The sequence below is a fragment of the Canis lupus genome, chromosome 31 (genome assembly GCF_003254725.2).
Source record: "Canis lupus dingo isolate Sandy chromosome 31, ASM325472v2, whole genome shotgun sequence".
Classification (NCBI taxonomy): Eukaryota; Metazoa; Chordata; class Mammalia; order Carnivora; family Canidae; genus Canis; species Canis lupus.
This window is the reverse complement of record NC_064273.1, coordinates 28,522,513-28,546,347: the sequence shown is the minus strand read 5'-3', so window position 1 is coordinate 28,546,347 and position 23,835 is coordinate 28,522,513. Positions and strand designations below refer to the sequence as shown.

The window sequence follows — 23,835 nt, the reverse complement described above, 5'->3', positions numbered from 1 at the left end:
AGGGAGAGAATCCCAAGCAGACTCCCTGGTGAGCGAGGAGCCCAACTTGGGCTTGAACCCATAACCTGGAGATCATGACCTGAGCCAAAACAAAGAGTCTGGTGCCTAACAACTTCGCCAACCAGGTGCCCCACCACATAAAGCAATTTTAAGTACAAACTTCCTTTGGGGTTTATTTCAGCCACCAGCTGGCATTTCTAGAATTTAGAATAACAGATTGCAGAGACCTGAGACCACTGTCCTTGGAGGGCCTGCTTGCAAGGGTAACCATCGCTAGCATCTGAGAACTTGGAATCCAGAAGTGTCCCCTCTCTGCGTCCCCTACCCCCGTTCCCTAACTAGTATTGGCATCTTATCATACAAACAATGTTTTTTTATTCTGAACACCTGCTCTCCTTCTAGGAGTCTGGAATTTTGATATGTGCTAGGGAAAAGAGGCCTGTATTTCCAATAAAGCCCCTGGGCGCAGAGTCTCTGATAAGATTCCCCAGAGGACATTTCACATGTCCTCACGGTTTGTTGTTGGAGGAATTAAGTGTGTCCTGTCTGAGTCTTTTGGGAGAAAGTTCTTCGAAACTTGTATCTGGATTCCTCTGGAGTTTGGCCCATGTGCCTCTTCCCCTTGCTGATTTTGCTTTGTGTCCTTCTTCTATAATAAACCATAGCCATGGGGATCCCTGGGTGGCACAGCGGTTTGGCGCCTGCCTTTGGCCCAGGGCGCGATCCTGGAGACCCGGGATCGAATCCCACATCGGGCTCCCGGTGCATGGAGCCTGCTTCTCCCTCTGCCTGTGTCTCTGCCTCAATCTCTCTCTCTGACTATCATAAATAAATAAATTAAAAAATAATAATAATAAACCATAGCCATGAACACAACCATGGGAAGGTCCCATGGGTCCTTCCAGCAAATCTAGGGGTTGTTCCTGGGGACATAGACTCACAGATGGGATGGGGATATTTTGGTGGCTCTCAAACTCATGTGAGCCCTAGAGTCTTCTGTTCATAGAAATCCAAAGTATAGCTGCTCTGGTTGGGGAGCGGGGGCGGGGGGGGGGGGAGAATCCCTTCTGGAATCTTCCAGACCAGGCCCTTCTCTATTCTAGTTGCCCAGACCTTGATCTCTTGATTCAGAGAAGTAATTATTTCCTTTTTCCCCATATGATAAGAGTCTCTTCTTCAGTGAATTTTGCCTTCCTCAATGTTTTTAGACTATTAAGAAACAAGGAGGAAGTGCAAATGTAAACTATGTAAGAGAAAAAGTACAGAGCATGGATTCTAGGCTCAGATGTTTCACACCGCTGTGCTGCTGACCTTGGGCAAGTTACTCAAACACTTGGTTTCCTTCTCTGTGACTCGGCTCAGTACAAAGATTAAATGAGATGATGTAGCTAAAATGCCTGGCCCAGGGCCCCATACAAAGAAGGCTCTCGATAAACATAAGCTCTTATTATTATAAAAAGCTATAAGCATTTTATAATATACGTAAGTCCAAACCATCATGCTGTACCCCTTATACTTAGTGATGAATGTCAGTTATCTCACAATAAAACCGGAAAGCCAAAAAATAAAACAAAAAAATTATAAGACTGTTGAATTTAGGAAACCCTGAAGCTTACATAAAACCTGATGAGATAAACATGATAAAACCTCATGAGGTGCAGCTTGGACAATCAGGCACCGTAGACAATTTAAGGCCAGCATCTTCCCTTATACTACGTAGGGGGGACCAGGCCCTGCTGATCTGACACATCTTTGTGAGCCTTACAGCCCCTCCTGCATTTCTGACGGATCCCGGCACTTGTAGTTCCCCAGACATCCCGAATCTTCCTCCATCCTTCTCCCTAAGAGGCTCTCTCTCCTCCCAGTGGACTTTTTGCCTGTTCATATATGGTTTCCTTGCAAGCCATTCAAACCAGAGCAATTTCTATAAACCTTGCAGACTGCAGTGGTGGACTCCTTGTTGTAGAAACAGGCCCTCTAGAACCTTCTCCACGCTTTAGAGTGCCACAGGGGTACCGTGAGCATCCCAAACAGTGGGGCTAGGGTGCTGTCAGGCAGGGAGGGGCCTTCAGATCCACCTGGCGGAAGGGGAAGCTCCGCACAGGGAGCAGAGACTCGGGTGTCCGGGGGAAGGATGAAAAGTGGTTCAGGGCCCAGACTCTAAGGCAACACTGGGATGCTCTGTCCTTCTCATCCAGTGTCAAGTACACTTTCTTTCGCTGAATCAAAGGAAAGAAAAGCAAAACAAAGTAGAAAAAAATGCTCTTGCCTTTTGGATTCCGCCCTTTTCCCAGTAATGGACGTAATACAAAAAAGTGGCAGAGGAGGGAGAGATGTCAAAGGGAGAGGAAAACCTGATGACAAGGGAGCCTTCTCCTGGAGTCACCCAAACGTTCTCAGGAGGCCCAACGGTCACTGAAATAGAATAGCAAACACAAACAAAAAAAATATATATGAATATATACATATATTTTATACATACTTTTTCTGTTCATCGAAGTCTAAAGTATAGCAGACATTATTTTATTTTATTTTATTTTAAGACTTTATTTATTTATTCATGAGAGACACAGAGAGAAAGGCAGAGACACAGGCAGAAGGAGAAGCAGGCTCCCTGTAGGGAGCCCAATGCAGGACTCAATCCCACGACCCCGGGATCACACCCTGAGCTGAAGGTAGATGCTCAACCGCTGAGCCACCCAGGCGTCCCACTACAACATAATTTTATATTTATAGTGTGTACACACATGCACACACACATGTATTTATAAATGCAATGAGATCACATTCAGATGCTCAAGACTAGTAGAGACTGCTTAGGGTACAAGCTTAACGTGGGCAGCCAAGGGGCAGGAGGTCCAGGAGGGCCATGGTGCACCACAAGGGGCTTCTTGCCTTCAGTGGATGGATGGCTCTGGCAACAGTCCATGTGGTGGCCCAGAGCCAGTCTCTCCACAATCCCCTACCCTAGGACACAGCTTCCATGCAGAGAGCAAGACCCACGACAGGCAAGTACTGGAGCCTCTCAGGCTTCAAAGCCCCAAGAGCCAAGATCTCTTAGGATAACTCTGCAGGAAGCTTCCAGAGTCCCCGTGAGGGACATGCACAGTTTTAAGAATTGCTGCACTCAACCCAAAGACCCGGATCCCTAAAAGGTATTTAACATGGCCCCAAGGGAGATGCAGTTTATCAATCAAGGGTCATTTTGACATAAGTGATGACACTGCCTAGGGACATGGCCAACAAGCCACCTTGATCAGATTTCCAGAGATAGCTGAGAGGTCAGCCGAAGATCAAGTTTTTAGGCAGAGGAGGAGAGGATTTTGTTAGTCCTTACCTACTATCTATCTACTGTGTATATTTATTTTTAATATACATTCTTATAATTTCTTTTTTTTAAAGATTTTATTTATTTGACAGAGAGAAAGAGAGAGAGAGATAGAGAGAGTGCACACACAAGTAGAGGGAGCAGCAGGCAGAGGGAGCGGGAGAAGCAGGCTTCCTGCTGAACAGAAAACCTGAGGCAGGGCTTGATTCCAGGACCCTGAGATCATCACCTGAGTCAAAGGCAGATGCTTAACTGACTGATACACCCAAGCACAGCCCTTATAATTTCTTTATAAGTGAAAAAAGTGGTGTTTACAAACCTTTAGATCCATGTCTCCTAGCTCATTGTCCTGCTATGTTTAAATATAGTGACAGAGGGGCAGCCCGGGTGGCTCAGCAGTTTAGCTCTGCCTTCAGCCCAGGGTGTGATCCTGAAGACCTGGGATCGAGTCCCGCCTCAGGCTCCCTGCATGGGGCCTGCTTTTCCCTCTGCCTGTGTCTCTGCATCTCTCTCTTTCTCTGTGTGTGTGTCTCTCATGAATAAATTTTTTAAAAATGTTTAAAAATAAATAAATAAATAAATAAATAAATAAATAAATAAATAAATAAATAAAGTGACAGAGAAATATTGGCATCAGAAGTCTATTTGTTGAAGCTTTTTATATAGTTCACAGGACAGCCAAGACTGTGACTCATGAACTCCTATAGATGAAGGGTTCCAGGATTCATCAAACAAGCATTTAAACCATGTGCTTAACTGGAGGAACTCAGATCGAAGTATAATTCAGGTCCTACAAGTTCTAAGAGGCTCATTTCTGCACGGTTGACATGTGCAGGCGATCGATCAGATGGATCACTGTGAACAGTCCCACGTTCACAGTAGCGGAAGGATGTTTCTTGTGCTTCCGAGCTCTTGCCTGGGCTCTCCCGGGTGGGCAAGGCTCAGGCATCTGCTTGGGCCACCCTACTCTGTGCAAAAGGAATTGGTCCCTGCAAGGTTTGCAGCTGTGCCCTCCGATCTCATTTCTTCTGGTGGAGGAACTATGTCTAGACAGACACCGGGCCAGCCTGGCCCACTGCCAGCCAGAGCAATGTGAGTGGATTGGCCTCATGTGACGAAAAAGTTTTGTTAAAACCTACTCACAGATGCTGGCCCACGTGTTTACAAGCTTTCCTATCACAGCCAAGTGACTGGAGCTTGAGAAGGCGCTGACTTGCCTGCTACAGGCCTCTCACCTTGATAGGACATGTTCTCGAGACTTTTCTGTGACTTACACATGGGAGTGGGCCTGGAAGCCAGGGTGCCAGCTGTGACCAGTCACTTGATCTCCCAGAAGGCCAGTGCTGGGAGACCTGCCCTTCTGAGAGTCACAGATCTGGAGTCTGGTACCAACCTGATAAGCCTGTCTCTTGAGGGGGAAACAATCGACCTTCTCTCAACACATTGGAGAAAGACTCGATTGTCTGTAGATAATAGTTGGTAGCAGCTTCCATGTACTAAGCTATTGCTGTAAACCAGGCAATGTGGATAGTCCACGTGTCCACCCAGATCTGTATCCCAGCCACAGAAGGTCATCTTCACTTCCCACAGGGAGAAAGAGAAGCCTGGAGTGACCCTGGTTGCCCAGAGTCAGGAAGCAGCAGAGCTGGGATTTGAACCTAGGTCTACGTGACGTCACAGCCTGCCCCCTGCAGCCATCTCCTCCTCTCTGGCCAAACGCTTGGTAAAGCATCATCGCGTTGGTGATCCAGCCCGAGTGTACAAGTGGTGAACACAGCGATGGGATCCGAGGACACCGCTGCCTGAGACTTTACAAGTGAGGGGCAGAGGATGACATCCCAGCCAGGAGCGACCTGGGAGCACTGCTGCCCAGCTCGGACCGGGACGACGGAGAGCAACTGATGGCTGGCACCGGACCAAGGACTTTCACAACAGGCCCTACCTTCTATTTCCATTCCTCTTCTCCTGGGCTATGGCCAGGGACCCCCACTACATTTTTTTTTCTTTAATTGCCACCGAGGTGACATTTCATAGCTCAGACGTGTGCTGGTCCTCTACTCGAGGACAAACGACTTGTCTGTAGTAAATGACCTGTCTTCTCTTTCCATCCCTGCATCATTTGGCACAAACCGTTGATTGTCCTTTTCAGCTTCCTATTGCAGAAAATTTCAAACACGTAGAAAGTAGAGGGAAGATCCTAACAACAAGGCATGTACTCATCGCCTAACTTTTATTTATTTATTTTTTTTGCCCAACTTTTATCAACTGTCAAGTCATGGCCAATTCTATTCCTCCCGTGCCCATCCCCTTTGCCTTCAACCCTCCTTCTCCCTGGGATATTTTGAATGAATCCGAAACATCGCATCATTTCATGTGGAAATACCATTTCCATTTTCTAGTGGAAATAGCATGTGTCTCTAAAGGATAGGGCCCCCCCTTATAATACCTAAGATTATAATAACATAGAATACCTAAGATAAACTAACACTAATTGCTAATAGACTATCAAACAGCTAGATGGTGACCACATTCCCTCAACTGTCTTATGCTTCTGTTTAGCTTGTTTGAATCGGGATCCCATACTTGATGTCTGCGTAAACCACGAACACTGAAGAAACACGGGGCACATGTGAAAGATGAATTGTGGAAGGAGCGAATGTACAAGCTCGCATCTGTCGATTCTTACGCCCCCTTCCAATTTCTGGGAGCACATGTGCTCATTCAAGCAAGTCTTTATTGAATATCCACTATGTGCCAGGCACTGTTCAAGGCTGAGTTAAAGCTTTTCTTGATCATAAAGGAAGTTGTGCCAGAAGAGATAAGGGTGATCGGTGAAGCCAATACACTAGTGTCTCGTCCAGCCCAGAGGTCAGCAAACATTTTCGGTAAAGTGCTCAAATAAATTTAGGCTTCGCAGGCCAGACGATTCCTGTTGCAACCATCCGGCTCTACTGCTGTAGCTTGAAAAGCATCCACAGACCATACATTATTAAAAGATGGTGAAACTGTGTTCTTACACAATAGTTTTTTATTTACAACAACAGGTTGGCGGGCCGGACGTGGCCCGCAGGCCGTGGCTTGCCAGACTCTGGGCTAGCAAATCACACTCCTCTAGTGCCAGCCTCCATGGTCAGTACTCGGGTTGGACCATCATCCCCACCGGTTTGCTGGCTGTGTGGGGTGAGGGACAGGACGGAGGGGCATGGAGTCCAGGCTGCTCAGTGAGGAGTAAAGTGAAGAAAGCCTGGAAAGGATAAAGGAAGTTTCACAGCCACGTTCTCTTACTTACCATTCCTAAGGTACTGGAACCATGGCACTCTGACCCAGGTGGAAACCAGGTCTCCCACCTTAGCTCGGACGCGCAAGGAGACGTTTAAGTGTGGTAGGAACTCCTGTGAAGGGCTGGTTGGGGTGAAGTCACACTCCATCGTGGTGATGTTCATACAGTTCACACCTATGCTGTCCACACTGAAGTCGTACCACTGACTGCCAGAGGCGCTGGAAGGGAAAGAAAGGCCTTCACTTCACAGAATTCTCTGTTCTCCCACACACAACAGTTCCCCCAGAGCTGATTTTTTTTAAAAAAGAAGCTTTACTGAGATACAGTGTGCAGACCAAATAACTCACTCAGGTAAAGCAGACAGCTCAGGGCACCTGGGGGGCTCAGTGCAGTGTCTGCCTTTGGCTCACGTTATGATCCCAGGGTCCTGGGATCCAGTCCTGCATTGGGCTCCCTGCTCAGCAGGGAGGCTGCTTCTCCCTCTCTCTCTGCTTCCCCTCCCTCGTGCTCTCTCTCTCTCTCTCAAATAAATAAAATTTTTATACAAAAATAACAAAGTGCACAACTCAATGACTTCCAGTATATACACAGGGTTACACAACTATCACTATGGTCAATTTTAGGGCTTTTTTTTTTTTTTATCCCCCCAAAGAAACCCAGTATCCCCACAGCTGTCCATTTAAAGTTTGCTTCGCCCATGTGAAAAGCCTGCTAAATCCAAGGCGGCATATTCTGGTAAATGACAATGCATTCCCCAGAGTCCCAATGCCACACCCCCACATGGGACTCTACTCTCCAGCTCCGACCTCTGTCCTTTATTTTTTTTAAAAAAGATTTTATTTATTTATTCATGAGAGAGAAAGAGAGAGAGAGAAAGAGAGAGAGAGGCAGAGACACAGGCAGAGGGAGAAGCAGAGGGAGAAGCAGGCTCCATGCAGGGAACCTGACGTGGGACTTGATCCTGGGTCTCCAGGATCACGCCCTGGGCCAAAGGCAGGCGCTAAACCGCTGAGCCACCCAGGGATCCCCTCTGACCTCTGTCCTTAGGTGACAGACTTGAGAAAACCAGGGAGGTGGCTGCTAGAAACCTCAATGGGGGGCAGTAGGCAGTGTTCTCTGTAGAGAACACACACAGCAGCTCTGGCCTAGAAAGCAAGACCAGGGTACATGGAAGAGATGAGGCTGAGGATCACTGCCACTGGCTCTCACGCATCACACGTGCTTCTAAGTGTACCTCTGACTCGACTGGGGACTCTTCTGTCAAAGTGGCAAGTGGCAAGATGAAGGCCTCTTCAGGATGCGTGCCCAGGGCTTCCATGGAAGATGCCTGCCACACTCACATGACCGCCAAGCGCTGGGTGCCCAGATCCTACTCGGGAGAGAGATCCCCAAGCACAGGCACCCCCATCTTAGGTTGGCGGTGTGCTTCAGCAAGAGTAAGTGGGTTGTATTCTTTTTTTAAGTTCTACAGATACTTATAGGTACTCTAACCTGCTTCCCGGAAGACCCCAGCTGTTGAACTTGGGCAGAAGGCTCCCCACATTTCAAAGGCTCACTTCCCCATTTACCAGTGGGGACCACTCCTGTTCCCCATCCTCTTCTCTCCTCCAAACTTGGCCCTTTCTCAGAACTGCTTTTGAAAAATGTTTCTCCCCAAAGGGGCCTACAGGGGGACAAGCCATTCAAATTTAAATGAGAGCTGACACATGACCGTGGTTTTAGGGGGAAGAGTGGAAAAGGAAGCTGCGTTCTGGAGGCTGCCTCTCCACCTCTCTGCAAAGGGGAGAAACAAGGTTATGTTGGTTCCACTTAAGTGAACACGGCCTCAAGAGCGTGGCCCTGCTCACAGCCAGACTCTGGCCTCCTGTCCAGGGCTCTTACTGCTAGGCGGGCAGTCTGGGTCTCACCCAGGGAGTCACACTGGCTCCCTTCCATGATGGGTCCATCACGACCTGCCTCTGCCCCTGAAATTATCTCATTTGGAAAGCAGCCCTCACCATGAGAGGGCACACAGCATAGTGGTTGAACAAATGGATTCTGGAGCCAGATAACTGGGTTCAAATCCCAATTCCTTCGCTTCTCTGTTCCTTAGTCCCCTTATCTATAAAATGGGGATCAACTGTAGTATTTGCCTCCCCGAGGTATCATGAAGGTTGAACCAGCAGACATGAGCGAAGTGCCTGAGCCAGGACCTGGTGCCCAGTAAGCACCATGTGAATCATTTGTTCAACACCTGCACAATTATGGACTTCGCTGTTCAGCCTCTGTTGGATCACTTCCAAAAACACTAAGTGTCCTTTCTGACCCAGCAATTCCTCTGCTACAAATGCAAGAAAACAATCGGGTGATTTATGTACGAGGCCACTACCGACAACAGTCACAAACTGGGGACTGTCTACACCCGCAAGTGGGGAAAGAGTTAAATACATCATGTCTGACACATCATACAATAAAACGAGCAGTAAAAATGTTTACGCAGAGATAATTATGAGAAAAAGTGCTCCTACACTTAATTAACTATGTTTGGTTAAAAAAAAAAAAAAGGAAGGAGGACCCAGAAGTGTAACCCCAGTTTTGTTTCAGTTTTACACATGCACCGGCACATTGTCAAACCAAGTGCATGCATTTAGTAAAAAGTCTAGAGAGAGAAACACTAAAAGGAGAATAGAGATTATCCTTGGGCTGTAGAGCACTAGGTTGTTTAAATTTTAAATTCTGGGTAGTCTCGCCTTTCTGTTAAGAACATGCATTGCTGTTAAAATCAGTAAAAAAAGAAAGAAAGAAAGAAAAGAGAAAGAAAAGAAAAGAAAAGAAAAGAAAAGAAAAGAAAAGAAAAGAAAAGAAAAGAAAAGAAACATTTTCAGAAGACCGGGTTGGTCAAGTCAAGTTTTTAAAAGTGAAATCTCCAGACTTTTTAATGTTGGCACTAATTGGGGGAAAAAAAAAATTAAACACCAAGGGTCACACACAGCCTGTAGGCTACATTATCTGCAATCCCTGATTTAAACTTTAAATTTTCCCACAGTGCTCAGAGTATTTTGGCTTTGGCTCCTGTACTACCAGAAGACAGGCACCTTCCTTTATAATTTCAGTAATGCTTTACTGTAGAGAAGTGGGATGGAAAAGTTTGAAGTCCCATGAGCCTCAAAATGAAATTATTTCATGTCACTGAAACATCCCCGACATGTAAAAGTCTTGAAAAACAAAAACAAGAGCAAAGGCCCTCCCGCATCATCGAATCAGCAATTGGAAAAGAAAACACGATCAGCCCTGGTTTCAGTTTCTCGTTACCCCTCAACTCTTCCAAATAGGTACGTTCACCGTCACCCCATCTTTTGTTTCTTTCACCAAAACCAACCTCTAGCCTTGAAAAAACTATCTCCAAAATGCCTTCCAAAAAAAAAGAAAAAAGAAAAGAAAATGAAGTAAACATGCTAATCTGGGATGGGAAACTGTCAAAGGCTGTAAGGAATATTTCTACTAGAATATTTCCACTGTTTCCTGGCGCTCCCTAGACCCACAGATGTACTTCCCCCTTCAAGGCTAAGGAATGCCAGTCGGTGTATCAGCTGTGATTTCCTGTTACTGAAACCTTATTTGGTTCCACAATATCATGTTTACTCAATGCTGAGTAGGGCCAGCTTCTTCGTGGGCGTGTGACCCATGCAGGGACACAAAGGCCTGCTCGGAAGAGGTGCTCAGTTTGATGCTCTGCTGTCACCATCTTGAATTTCTCAGTAATTCTGAGCAAAGCCCCCCCCACCCCCCCTACAATTTTCATTTTGCACTGGGCCCCACAAATTATGTAGCTGGTCCTTGTGAACTGGTCCACGTACTATAGATTACTGGTACTTACTTGAGGAACAGAGAACCAAAATTCAGAGATAACCCCAAAACTCTGGTTCAGAGTGTATTTTTATCAAGCAAATATTGTTACAGTGGACATTCCAAGATGAGAAAGGAGTCGTCTGGAAACACACTCCTCTAACATGAACTGCCTGTAATTTTTGTAGGTTCCTTCCCTGTTGTTGACCAGAGATACAGTCCAAATTTTATACGGTTGCCACTGCTACCGGATGACACACAATGATCCTTTTTAGTAGTTGCCTAATGTTCAACTACTAGCTAACATGACACGATTTGGCATTTTTCTGCTGATGGACAATGAAGGCTTCAAGGTATATCTTCATGAATATGAGGGGGTTTTATTTTCTTTGCTTTGCTTTCTTTAAAGATTTTATTTATTTGAGAGAGAGAGAGCGCGAGCACATGGGTGAGAGGGAGTGAGAACCTGAGGCAGACACCACACTGAGCACAGAGCCTAACATGGGGCTCAATTTCACAACTGGGAAGTCCTGACCTGAGCCGAAACCAAGAGTCAGATGCTTAACCAACTGAGTCACCCAGGTGCCCCCTCCCCTTTTTCTCTTTTTCTGATGGGGGCTTGTATCACCTGCGTAGGGGAAAAGTGACGTGGGCATTTCTGTGACTCTGGATGTACAGCAGATGACTCTGCTGTAGCGCAGCCGTGTTAACTAATCCTCATCCAGCACCATCTCCATCAACCATGCGCTCCCAAGCACTGAGCATTACCATTTCTTTAAATTTTGTTTAACTGGTAAAATAAAACGACTTAGCCAATCATTTTTAACTTAGTAACTTAACCTGTGTAACAAGGTAAACACGTAACAACTGAGGCCTTAAGAGTTTGCCTTTCTTCTTCTTCCCATATGTTTCTGTTGCACACCAAATGATGATCAACTGTAAAAAGGGGTGAGAGAGAGAAGGAGGGGCCAGAATAATGTGCGAAATGCAAAAATCCCCTTAGAAATCGAGAATTAGTAGTGATTTAGTGAACATGTTCTTCGGTAGGCCACAGCTGGCCCATCAGGTTCAATAAACCAGATTTTCAAACCTGAAGAAGATGAAGGCTAAAAGGTGCCTCCTGGCCTTTCAAGACAGGAAGCCCTCTTATACGAGCCTCTCCCGAAACCAATGAGAGCACAGTCTCCCACCCAACTAAGAAGCCATGTGGGTAGACAGCAGAGGCTCTGGCACCAGTGCTGTCTAAGCCCCTGTGTGGGTGGGAGGGTGTGAAGTCTCTGTCCGTGGAGAGTTTACAGGTACCAGGGGGAATACCTGCTTCCAGTGGCTTTGCAGGCCGTCCTGCCAGGATGCAGGCTCGAGCAGCTGACCCCAGGGCTCCCCCCACCACTCCCCATAAAGATGACAACAGAAAGATCTGGCTTACTATTTATACTGCACCTGGTAGACCACGGGCCTCGAGTCATTGCTCAGGGACACTGGCTCCCAGCTCAGAACCCGCTCGGCGTTGTACAGGTGAACCTTTGGGTTTCGAGGAGCAGGGAGCTGGGAAAGGGAGTCTTGAAAGGGGCAGAGTGAGAGGAGGGGGAGGAGGTGAGAGACAAAGGGAGGGTCAAAAGAGAAAATCTGATCACAATTATTTACGTGCATGTCAGCAAACTATGCCCACAGCTCTGTTTCCGTAAGAGTGCAGAAATGGTTATGACCTGGATCGCTAGGCGTGTGTGTCCCCCTCACCCCCACCTTCGACTACACACGGCCCCACTGACACAGTCCGTGGAAGAAAAGAGAGGCCTGGAGCTGCCTTTCTGCCTGCAGATTCCAGTTCTTATGAACAGGGCCTGGGTGCCAGGGCCTGGCTCAACCAGGATGCTTGTCCTATCTTAATGACTGGTGGGCAGGTTAACTTGAGAGTCTGTGCCTCACTTTCCCCTTCAGGAATAAGGGATAGAAAACAGTATGGTCCAAAAGTGAGCACTGATAATCGGTGCTCACGTGACGTGCATCAGCCCCAGAGTTCCGTTAGTACCAGACATGCATTCATACCAAGGGAGCGTCTGATACACCTCCACAGGTACATGCACATGCCCCAAACCAGGTGTGCAAAGCTCAAAGGCACATGGAGGGTGACACGTGTCCTTTGGGTTCCATGAGAGTTGTGTGTTTCTCAAGGACCCCCCACCCCCACCCCGTATCACAATCGCCAAGGCAGCGCTGGAAATGCAGATGCCCAGGCCACACCCCCCAGACCTGGAAATCCACATTTGCAACAAGCTTCCCAGCTGATTCTTAGGCACAGTAAAATCTGAAGACTACAAACAGCAAAGTAACACCCACCCCAGGGAACCACGGCCAAGGTCAGAGTCCCCTTCCTGGGGTGACCTGGAAGGCACAGCTCCAGCCCCTGCAGCAGATACTTCACAGGACTCGGCCGGGGAGTGCAAGCACAGGAGCCTTTGCTCTCGCAAGGAAACACAATCATGATGAACCTTTCTCTGAGATTGAAAGATTAATGAGAAACGCCCAGGGAGTGGAAAGAAAGATTTGAAAAACATGCAGAGCATGTCCCAGAATTCAGAGCAGGAAACTCAAACCACACGTTGTCAGTAAATGCATTCAATCTTGAAGAATGGTGGCCAGTTGGCCAGCTCTTCCTCGGAAGGATGCATAACCAAGAGTCTGTGGCCACTTGTTTACTTACAGAATGCCCACTGTCTCCACAGCTCGGAGCTCAGGCTGGCCTTCATTCCAGATCATTCTTCAACCAGCTACCCCACACTCCTGCCAACTGACAGCAGGCGTGGCGAAAGCCAGGGCCAACGGTGGGCAGGCCGCAGCAGCCCACAACGGGGCTGCTCTCCAGGGCAGGCCCACCTCGCTTGCTGTGGCTGCTGTGCGGCCTGGCATATCCCAGGGCAGAGCCCAGGACTGGAGCCCTGCTGCCAGGAGCACCGTGCAGGGCCCCCGGGGCGAGGGCTTGGTGAGCGCCGGGCACCCATCAGAGTCCCAGAGACCTCCTTTTCCTTCCTGTATCAGTTTCCTATTAATGCTGGGATGAAGTAGCACCAGTTTGGTGTCTTAAAACCAATGAGATTTCTCTAGTAGAGTTCTGGAGGTCAGGAGTTCAAAACTGGTCTCACTGGGGCTAAACTCAGGATGTTGGTCAGGCTGTGTTCCTTCTGGAAGCTCTGGGGGGAGAAATAGCTCCTTGCGTCCTCCAGTTTCTAGAAGCAGCCCACATTCTTTGGCTCTGACTCCTTCCCTCAGCAACAACAGGCTGATTCCTCCTCTCTCTCTCTCTTTTGACTATCCATTTATTTATTTTTCTTAAAAAAAATTTTTTTGAGAATTTACCGATTTATTTTAGAGAGAGAAAGAGAGCAAGAGCGAGAGGGGCAGAGAGGGAGAAGAGAGGAACCCAAGCGGACTCTGCCCTGAGCGCAGAGCCAGACACAGGCTCATTCCAACCACCCTGACATCACCAGGACCTGAACCCAAAATCAAGAGTCAGACACTTGACCGACAGGGTCCCCCAGGTGCCCCTTTCTTTTAAAATTTTCACTTAAATTCTAGTTAGTTAACTTGCAGTGCAAAACTGGTTTCAGGAGGAGAATTCAGTGATTCATCACTGACATAAAACACCCAGTGCTCATCACAACAAGTGCTCTCTTTAATGCCCAGCCCCCACCACTTCCCCTCCATCAACCCTCAGTGTGTGTTCTAATGTTAAGAGTCTCTAATGGTTTGTTTCTCTTTTTCTCCTCCTGAAACCTGTTCTGTTTCTTAAATTCCACATGAGTGTAATTATATGGTATTTGTCTTTAACTTATTCACTTCGCATAACACACTCTTGCTAGATCCACATTGTTGCAAATGGCAAGATTTCATTCTTTTGGATGGCGGAGCAATATTCCATTACATATACACACAGACACATACAGACACACACACACACACACACACACACACACCACATCTTCTTTATCTATCCACCTGTCGATGGACATTTGGGCCTTCTCCATACTTTGATTATTGTTGATAATGTTGCTATAAACATCAGGGTGCACGTGCCCTTTCGAGTCTGTATTTTTGTATCCTTTGGGTAAACAGCTAGTAGTGCAATTGCTGGATCATAGAGTAGTTCTATTTTTAAGTTTAAAAAAAAGATTTTATTTATTTGAGAGAGAGAGAGAGAGAGATCGCACAGGGGGAGGGGTTTCCAGGGAGAGGGAGATAGAGAATCCCAAGACTCTGCGTAGAGCACAGAGCTCAATGCAGGGCTTGATCTCACGACCTGAGATCACAACCTGAGCCAAAATCAAGAGTTGGATGCTCAACTGACTGAGCCTCCCATTTTTAACTTTTGAGGAACCTTCGGACTGCTCTCCAGAGTGGCTGCACCAGTGTGCGTTTCCCCCAACAGCGTAAGAGGGTTCCCCTTTCTCTGCATCCTCACCAACATCTGTTGTTTTCTGAGTTGTGGATTTTAGCCATCTGACAGGTGTGAGGTGGTATCTCACTGTGGCTTTGATTTGTATTTCCCTGATGACCAGTGATGTTGAGCATTTTTCATGTGTCTTTTGGCCATCTGGATGTCTTCTTTGGAAAAGTGCCTATTCATGTCTTCTGCCCATTTCTTTTTCTTTTTAATTTTTTAAAAGATTTTGTTTATTTATTCATAGAGACACAGAGAGAGAGAGAGAGAGAGAGAGAGAGAGAGAGAGAGAGGCAGAGACAGAAGCAGGCACCATGCAGAGAGCCTGACGTGGGACTCAATCCAGGTTCTCCAGGATCACACCCTGGGCTGCAGGCGGCGCTAAACCACTGCACCACCGGGGCTGCCCTTCTGCCCATTCCTTAACTGAATGATTTGTTTTTTGGATGTTGAGTTTGGTGAGTTCTTTATAGAGTTTGGATACTAACCCTTTATCAGATATGTCATCTGCAAATATCTTCTCCCATTCCGTAGGTTGCCTTCTGGTTTTGTTGGCTGTTTCCTTTGCTGTGCAGAAGCTTTTTATCTTGATGAAGTCCCCATAGCTCATGTTTGCTTCTGTCTCCTTTACCATATATGCAGTAAGAAGCTGCTATGGTTGAGGTCAAAGAGGTCGATGCTTGTCTTCTCCTCTAGGATTTTGATGGCTTCCTATCTCACATTTAGGTCTTTCATCCATTTTGAACTTATTTTTGTGTACGGTATAAGAAAGTAGTCCAGTTTCATTCTTCTGCATGCGGCTGTCCAGTTTTCCCACCACCACTTGTTGAAGAGATAGGCTGATGCCTATTCACGCTGCCACCTCTCTGGTCTGACTCTCCTCTTCCATCTCTGAAGGACCCCTGTGATCACAGTGGGCCTACGGAGCCCTACTATCCAGGGTCATCTCACTATCTGAGGATCCCTGGTCACATCTGCAAAGTCCCATCTGCGCTGTAAGGTCACACAGCCATGGGCTCTGGGGCTTAGGATGTGGACATGTTTGGGGACCATTACTCTGCCTGTCACAATGCCTTTCACTATCTCCCCATCTCTGAGTTGGGGGGGGGGGGAGCCATCTCTTCTGGCACTCCCATATCCGTGATCCAGATATTCAGCTAAGAAAGGAAGTACCAAAGGACCGAGCAAGAGGGAAGGGCTTCTACCGCAACTGACGGCTGGACCAGAAGAAAGGCTTCCCCATAAACATGGAATCTCCAGATGAGCCTTCTGCTTTCTTCAACTTTCATTTTGCCAAGATGTGGAGGGTGACCCACGGTTCTACTCTGACATTTGACTTTCCTGAAATCCCCTCCTCACCACATTCAGAGGAGATAACCAGTCTTAAAACCGAGGGTTTCACAATGAAACACCCAAGACTGCCCACTTGTTAACAATTGCCTCAGAACAGTGCCCTCTGCACCTCTCAGAAGGCTTGTCCTTGAGCTGCCTCACCCCCAAGGGGCCCTCCTCGTTCCTGGGAAACCCAGGGCCTGCCCTTGCCGCTCCTTCTCTGGAACCTTCTTTCCTGCTATGCCATGGCTCTCTCCCCTACTCCCTTTGGGTCTCTGCTCTGGTTTCTGGTGTAAAAGGCCCAGGGCTTGGGAGTCCCTGTCCCTGCCTGACTTGTCCAAATGATGCTTGTTTACCACCTGAGTTCTTTGTCTACACCACGGTGCTTAGGATTCCAGAACGAGACTGCCTGAGTTCCAAGCTGCACACTCCTTGGCACCCTGGGCAATTTGTTTAACCTCTCTGTGCCTCGGCTGTCTCATCTGAAAAATGGGTATGGTACAGACCCCACAGTGTTGTTAGGTGGAGAGAATGAACTGGTTTTCTGCACGGGGATGAGGACAGGGTGAGCACCTCGTGATCCATGCCTCTCCTCATTGCTAGCAGTTTATCAAGAGTGTCCCTAAGTGCAAGAGCGAGGAGCTCCAGGAAGGCTGGGCATTGCTGGATTTGGGGACTGTTTTAGCCCCCCCGCTGGGAAGTGCAGGCACTCAGGATCTGGGGAAGGACTGGCCTGCAGCCCAGCAGCGTGCTCTCCTCCAGAGATTACATAACCAATTTCTTGTCCTCAGCATCATGTTCACCCACTCAAAAATCAAGCAAAGCTTAGGTTCCCTTCTTCCTTCCTGGCTTTCTGCTGAAGTCTTCCCATCTGTCTGGTCTCTGCTGTTGCAGGGAGTGGGTGAACCACTCTGGACTGTGACTTAGCTGGTTGGCTCCTAAGAGTCAGTATATTTAGGGTCATAGTGCGTGCTGTCAATGTGGTCCATATAAGCTCAGTGGGAAGAGAACAGAACTTTTGGATAAAGGGTGGAGGCTCGAATCCTGATCCTATAACCTACAGCCACAGATCCTGCCAACACCCCAGCTAAGGCTCTGTTTCCTCCTTAATTATGGAGCAGTGCCATCTCTCCTGGAGTTGTAGTGAGGGACAAATGCAAGACCACAAATGAAAAGCAAACTAGACACTGCTAAGTAAATTTCTAAGACGGGACTCTTTCAGGGTGACCTGGTTCCTCAGGATGTGCTACTTGTGCAGATGGCAAGTAGCAATCAGTCACCCAGACCCTGCCTTCAGGGACCAGCAACAGGGTGCCTAGCCCCATGCTGAGCACTGTATCCAACAGTCTGACCCTGATGGAGGCAGAAGAGCAGCCCCCCAAGGATGTCTGTGTCCCGTGAATATATTAGGTTACATGGTAAAGGGGAATTGAGGTTGTAGATGGAATTTAGGTTCCTAATCAAAAGACCTTAAAATAGAGAGCTTCTCCTGAAATATGTGGGCAGACCCAATGTCATCACAACAGAGTTTCTCTGGAAGCTGGAGAAGGCAAGGAAACAATTCTCCCCCTAGAACCCCCAGAAAGGAGCGCATCCCTACCGACACCTCGATTTTAGCCCAGAGCCTGACTTCTGACCTCCAGAGCTGTAAGATAATAAATTGGGGTTGTTTTAAGGCACTAAGTTGGTGGTGATTTGTTACAACAACAGGAACTCATATGGTCCCTGGAGGTGGACACCAGGGCTTTAATGACACCCCAGCTCCAGAAAATAAAAGTTCGCAATAATAGTAGGATGTACAGAGTTTCACTCTCCCTTCCCTCTCCATGGTCTATGGGACAATAACTCATAAACCATTAATGGTAAGAAGAGATAACGCAGGTATCACCTGTATGAAGAGTGTTCTCTGCATCTCACAACTACAGTCCTCCTGGGCTACCTTCATGCCACCTTCCTGTCCCCGCCCATCACCTCTGATCTACCCTGGATCCAGGCATTTAAGACTTAAGTCATATTTAAGAATAGGCTTTCTTGGGTCTCAAAAGGATTCTTTGGTTAACATACATTACACACAGAGGGGTGCCTGGGGGGCTCAGTTGGTTAAGCATCTGCCTTCAGCTTAGGTCATGATCTCAGGGTCCTGGATTGAGCCCTGCATCACCCTGACCTCTCTCCTCCCCCTCTCCTCCCTCACCCAGCTCATGTTCTCTCACTCTCTCATAAATAAAATCTTTTTTAAAAAACCCATACATCACACAAAGATAATAAAATAAAGTACAGGGATGCCTGGGTGGCTCAGCAGTTGAGCGACTGCCTTCGGCTCAGGTCGTGATCCCAGAGTCCTGGGATTGAGTTCCACATCAGGCTCCCTGCATGAAGCCTGCTTCTCCCTCTGCCTGTGTCTCTGCCTCTCTCTCTCTGTCTCTTTCATGAATAAATAAACAAAATATTTTTTAAAGTACAGTTAACATTAAAATCAACCATTTAATCTTGACATGCAAAGACCCTTTAGGATCTTTCTATGGATGGGGCGTTATAATGAACATCTTACCTCCAACACCTTGTGGGTGAGGAGAAGCCAAAAAACATTAAGACAGAGAGGGTACATAAAACCCTCTCTGACAAACAAGAGTCACTTAATATAAGAGTGCCTGGATGGCTCAGTCAATTAAGCATCAGACTCTTGATTCCAGCTCAGTCCCAATCTCAGGGCCATAAGATTGAGCCCCGTGTCAGGCTCCTCCCTCAGAGGGGAGTCTGCTTGAGACTCTTTCTCTCCCTCTCCCTTCCCCAACTCACCTGCATACTCTCTCTCCCAGATAAATAAATCTTCTTTTAAAAAAGTTTTTTTAGAGCAAAATATGCCCCCCCACATGTCACTTTGGCAGGTTGATTTTTTTTAAATGTTAATTATTTGGAATTAAAGTTACTTAAGAAACAGTCAGTGCAAGAAGGACAGTCTGACTTTTCTTTATCCCCAGAAATAAATTCCTCCTGTGAAGGTGTCCTCCCTATACCAGAAGGGTAAAGAGCATCTTTACTCAGAGACAGGGAATTCAAGGCTGGCAAGGCTCTATAAACAACCTCTGTTACTTCTTCATTCATTTGCTACCCCAACTCAAACCCCTTTGTTTGGTCAAATCTCCGCAAATCATTGTTTCTCTAACAGGCAGGAAAGCTGCCTATTTTGGTTACTTCTTCAAGTCTCATATTTTTATAAGCTCCAGTAGGTACAAAATTAAATCTGTTTTCCTCCTATTACTCTGTCTCTTGTCAACTTAATTATTAGACCAGTGGCAGAACTTAGAAGGCAAAAAGGAAAAGTTTTCCTCCCGTACACTACAATTTAGACCAGGTCCAATATTTTACATATGTTCTCCTTATAACAACTCTAAGGCATAGATACTATAAGTTTTCTTTTTAAAAAAATTGTTTTCGATATTCATATTTTTCCCTCTGACCATAAAACCAATCTCATGATTACTGAAGGATACTTGAAAATTATGAGAAAGCATGGAAATTTTTCTACTACCCATTTACTATATAACCATTGTTAATAGTTTCACTCTGTGCTTGGACTAGGAGTTTCTCTTAAAAATATCCCAGTTTTTTTAATGGTTTATTATAAAAGAATTTTAAATATTCACAAGAGATTAGCATAACATGGTGCTATTTTTCAAAGGATCTATGACGAAGGAGCAGCTTTCTTTCTTTCTTTCTTTCTTTCTTTCTTTCTTTCTTTCTTTCTTTCTTTCTTTCTTTCTTTCTTCTTTTTTAGAGGAAGGAGAGATAGAGGTAGAGAGAGAGGAAACTTAAGCTGGCTCCACGCCCACTGGAGCTGACATGGGGCTTGATCTCATGACCTGAACTGAAATCAAGAGTCTGATGCTTAACCAGCTGAGCCACCCAGGCACCCCTGGACCAGTTTATTTCTGATGCATCACACAGACCCAAACTATAAGATAATTACTAGAAAGACACACAGGGCCTTCGGTGTTGGGGCAATGTCAAATTGCAGTTTCTAAATACTTCTCTCCACCTCAGACTCTCGGCAGACAAGTCACAAACAAATGCTGCACAGACCACCACTAGTGAGGAGTAGCACCAGTATAATGGAACCACCACCAAGCCCATCACCCAGCAGCTCAGGCAGTTACCAACATTTTGCCAAACCCCGGATCGCAAGCGAAGGAGGCCCAGGGAGGGCAGAACAGAGACTGCCCAAGACTTGAAGCCGGGAGGGGTGAAGTCAGGATTCAAATCCATCTGTCTCAAAGGAAAACAGCCCTTTGGCCAGGAGCACAAACCCTCCTGTGTGCTCCCCTCATCAGGAGATTTGGAATCTAAGAGCCTTTCTGAGTGATGCTGGCAGACGAAACAAACCTAAACCACACCCTGAGCAAAGCATCTAAATTCTTGACACGATTTAAGTGCTACGCAACCGATGACGGTCTCTCTCCCTGGGCAAGAACGCAGCAAACCAAAAACACACATGTCTACACAGAGGATAACCTGCGCACACCTTCCTCGCTGAGGTCCTCTTAAACTTTTTACATTTGGCTTAGAAGTATGGGCAGTTGGTGGTCGGGGGTAAGGAGGAGGCTGACCCAGGGAAGGGGCGATCTGGATGGGAGCTGAGCTGGGGTCAAAAGTCTGGTTCCGATGACTCTGGGCCGCCAACGCCACCGGGGGTCGGGGCGTTTCTGGGTCCTGCCCCGAGCGCTGCCCCCCATCCGCCCGACCCCATCAGGGCGCCCACACTCCCCATCAATCGCACCCCTGTCGCAGCCGCAAGGAAGGCAGCCCGGGGCCCCCCGCGCCTACCTCGGGCCACCGCGGAGGGCGCGCCAGGCCAGGCAGGGGCCGCGGACACTGAGGCCGGGCCGGCGAGCCCGTGGCCGGCAGAGGCGCCCCTGCCCCAGGCCTGCCTCCGGCTTTCCTGGCTTCTCGCGGAGACCTGCGGAGCCGTCGGCCGCACCGGCTCGCGGGCGGGAGCCGCCGAGCAGCAAGCAGGGTGCCCCGAGTCACGCAGGGGCAGCGGGGGCGCCCCCGGCCCGGGAGGGCTGCTGACCCGGGGCCGGGACGCCGGGGCCGGCCGGGGGGGCTCCTCGCCCAGGCACTGCCCGGAATTCCCCGCCGTCCAGCCCTCACCGCGCTCCCCACACCCGCGGCGGGCGCCCCGCATCCCCGCCCCCGACCTGCGCCGCCCGAGAGCCGCCCCCGCGGCCCTCCCCGCGCCCCCTCGGGCGGCCACCGGCTGCGACGAGCCCCCGGGCGGCCCCGGGTGCGGCGGGGCCGGGTGGGGCTGGGCAGGCCCGGCTCACCTGCTGGGGACGCCGCGGCGCCGCGGCCGCCGAGCAGCAACAACAGCAGCAGCAGCGGCGGCGGCGGCCGCATGGCCCGGGGCTGCGGCGCCGCCGGCTCGGCCGCGGCTCTGGGAGCGGCCCGGCCCCGGCGCGGGGTCCCCCGAGCGGCTCACGTCGCCGCCCCGGCGGCCATGGCGAGCGCAGGGAGAGCGGGGCCCGCCCCTTCCCGGGCGGCGGCGGCGGCGGCGGCGGCGGCGGCGGCGGCGGCGGCGGGACGGCCCGGCTCGGCCGCCGCGCCCCTCCCGGCCCCTCCCGGCCCCTCCCGGCCGCCCCGCCCCGCCCCGCGGCCGCGGGACTTTCCTGGCGGCCCGACCCGCGCGGTGGGCGCCGACTCTCCCCGCGGCCCAGGCCCGGGCCTCCCCGAGCGGGCGCGGAGCGGGCCGCCCGGGCCCGGCACAGCCCCGGGGGCAGGCCGGGGCCCCCCGCCGAACCCACCGCCCGGGGCTTGCGGCCCCTGCGGGAAGAGCCCCCTCCCCCTCCCCCTCCCCCACCCCCAACCCCAAGGCTCGCGGTGGGCCTCGTGCCGAGCCTCGCCTCCGCGCCCTCCCCCACCCGCGCCCCATCATCCCCCCTTCCCCTGCTGCTCCCAGATGCGTGGGGGTCACACAGGTCCTCCCTTGGCTTAAACTTTGCTTTCGTAGCCTCTCAAGTGCACGCTAAGCTTTTAACCCCTTTTTGGAAACAGGGTTAAGGGTGCAGAGGTTAGAAACGGCCCGGGTGAAGGCAGGTGTGGGGCTCTGGGGAACCGGGCGGGGGGCACAGAGCAAGGCGGAGGGAAAAGAGAGAAACGTCCCACATTTCTGGGTGGCCTGTGGGTTTGGCCCTGGTCTGGGCTGCGAAGTGAATGAGGAAGTGACCTCAGGAGCTGGGGGAGTGGGGTGGGGTGAGGGGCCGTGGGGCTGGGGCGAGTCCTACTCTCCCAGCCTGGGCCAAGCTCCAGTTTGATACCAGCTGCAAGGATCTGGGTCTTCTAGGTTCCCCCAAGATGGGCCGTAAACCCAGCTGAGCAGGGGAGGAAAGGCGCAAAGAAGGAAATGAATGGAGGACATCAAGAATTGAAGAACGTTGGGTGCCTGGGTTGCTCAGTGGTTGAGTGTCTGCCTTTGGCCCCCGTTGGTTGGTCATGGTCCCAGGGGTCCCGTGCATTGGGCTCCTGACAGGGAGCCTGCTTCTCCCTCTGCCTCTGTCTCTCTACATCTCTCATGAATAAATAAATAAATAATCTTAAAAAAAAATTTAAAAACAGTAACCAAGGCCCACTTAGGAGTCTGCTGGGCTACTTGCCAACAAAGTATTTGGCAACATAGGGCTTTACTTTTGGACTTCTTACATTTTATTTCATTTACTTAAAAGATGTTTTTTTTTTTAAGATTTTATTTATTCATGAGAGACATAGAAAGAGAGGCAGAGACATAGGCAGAGGGAGAAGCAGGCTTCCTGTGGGAAGCCCGATGTGGGACTCGATCCCAGGACGTTGGGACCCTGGCATCACGCCCTGAGCCAAAGGCAGACGCTCAACCACTGAGCCACTCAGGTGCCCCTTAAAAGATTTTTTTAATTTTTAAGTAATCTGTACCTAACATGGTGCTAGAACTTAAAACACAGAGATCACAAGTCTCCAGCTGTAGAGACTGAGCCCCCCAGGCGCCCCCAACATCTTGCTTTTTTGTTTTTTTTTTTTTTGGTAGAACTCTTGAAATTGGTCACTGTTGTAAAAAAAAAAAAAGGTGATAAAATATCTAGCGGTTATCTGAATGATGCTTTGAGTGAGTTTTTTGAGACACAGAGATAAGTTTATATGCTAAGTGGAAAAGGCAGTATGTAAGCCAGAATCCTCGCACATTGAGAATGATTGGAGGAAACATGCCTCCATACTCACATAAAGTAGGTAATGGGATTATGAATGGTAACAGTTTTCTTTTCTTAAACGTTTTTCCCCTCAAAGGGCATATTTTACTTTCATAGTCAAGAAAAAAAAATCATGTTAAAGGAAAAGACAGCCGAGCATCCATCTCAGCCCATGCCAGAGAGCGCTGGTGTAGGGTTCTCAGAGGAAAGGACAATGGTTTTCGATGGGGGCGCGGGGAAGGCAGTAAAACTCCACAGAATACTTGTTTCTTCCCAGCTGGAGAATCTCCTTCCAGAGCTCTTCCCTACTAAAATGTGGAGGGTTTACTTTTTCCTTACAGAAGTCCGTGACAAGATACTAAAAGGAACATATCCAGTGCTGTTGAGCCTGGCATTCTGTTGTTATTTTACGCACACAATA

At 48.9% G+C, this 23,835-nt stretch overlaps 1 protein-coding gene across 4 annotated transcripts in view; it reads right to left on the bottom strand.

The window, feature by feature from the left end:
* Positions 1–21,696, bottom strand: part of IFNGR2 (interferon gamma receptor 2) — a 28,999-nt gene extending 7,303 nt beyond the window's left edge. The window contains exons 1-4 of one of the 4 annotated variants that reach the window (XM_025449667.3): positions 21,525–21,696; positions 11,860–11,992; positions 6,618–6,826; positions 2,270–2,415 (exon numbers count right to left, since the gene is read on the bottom strand). In XM_025449667.3, the coding sequence (XP_025305452.1) occupies positions 2,270–2,415; positions 6,618–6,826; positions 11,860–11,992; positions 21,525–21,597 (561 nt within the window). In that variant the 5' untranslated portion in view covers positions 21,598–21,696. The other 3 variants (XM_049104640.1, XM_025449668.3, XM_025449666.3) reach the window with 3 other exon arrangements.
* Positions 21,697–23,835: the final 2,139 nt, after the last annotated feature.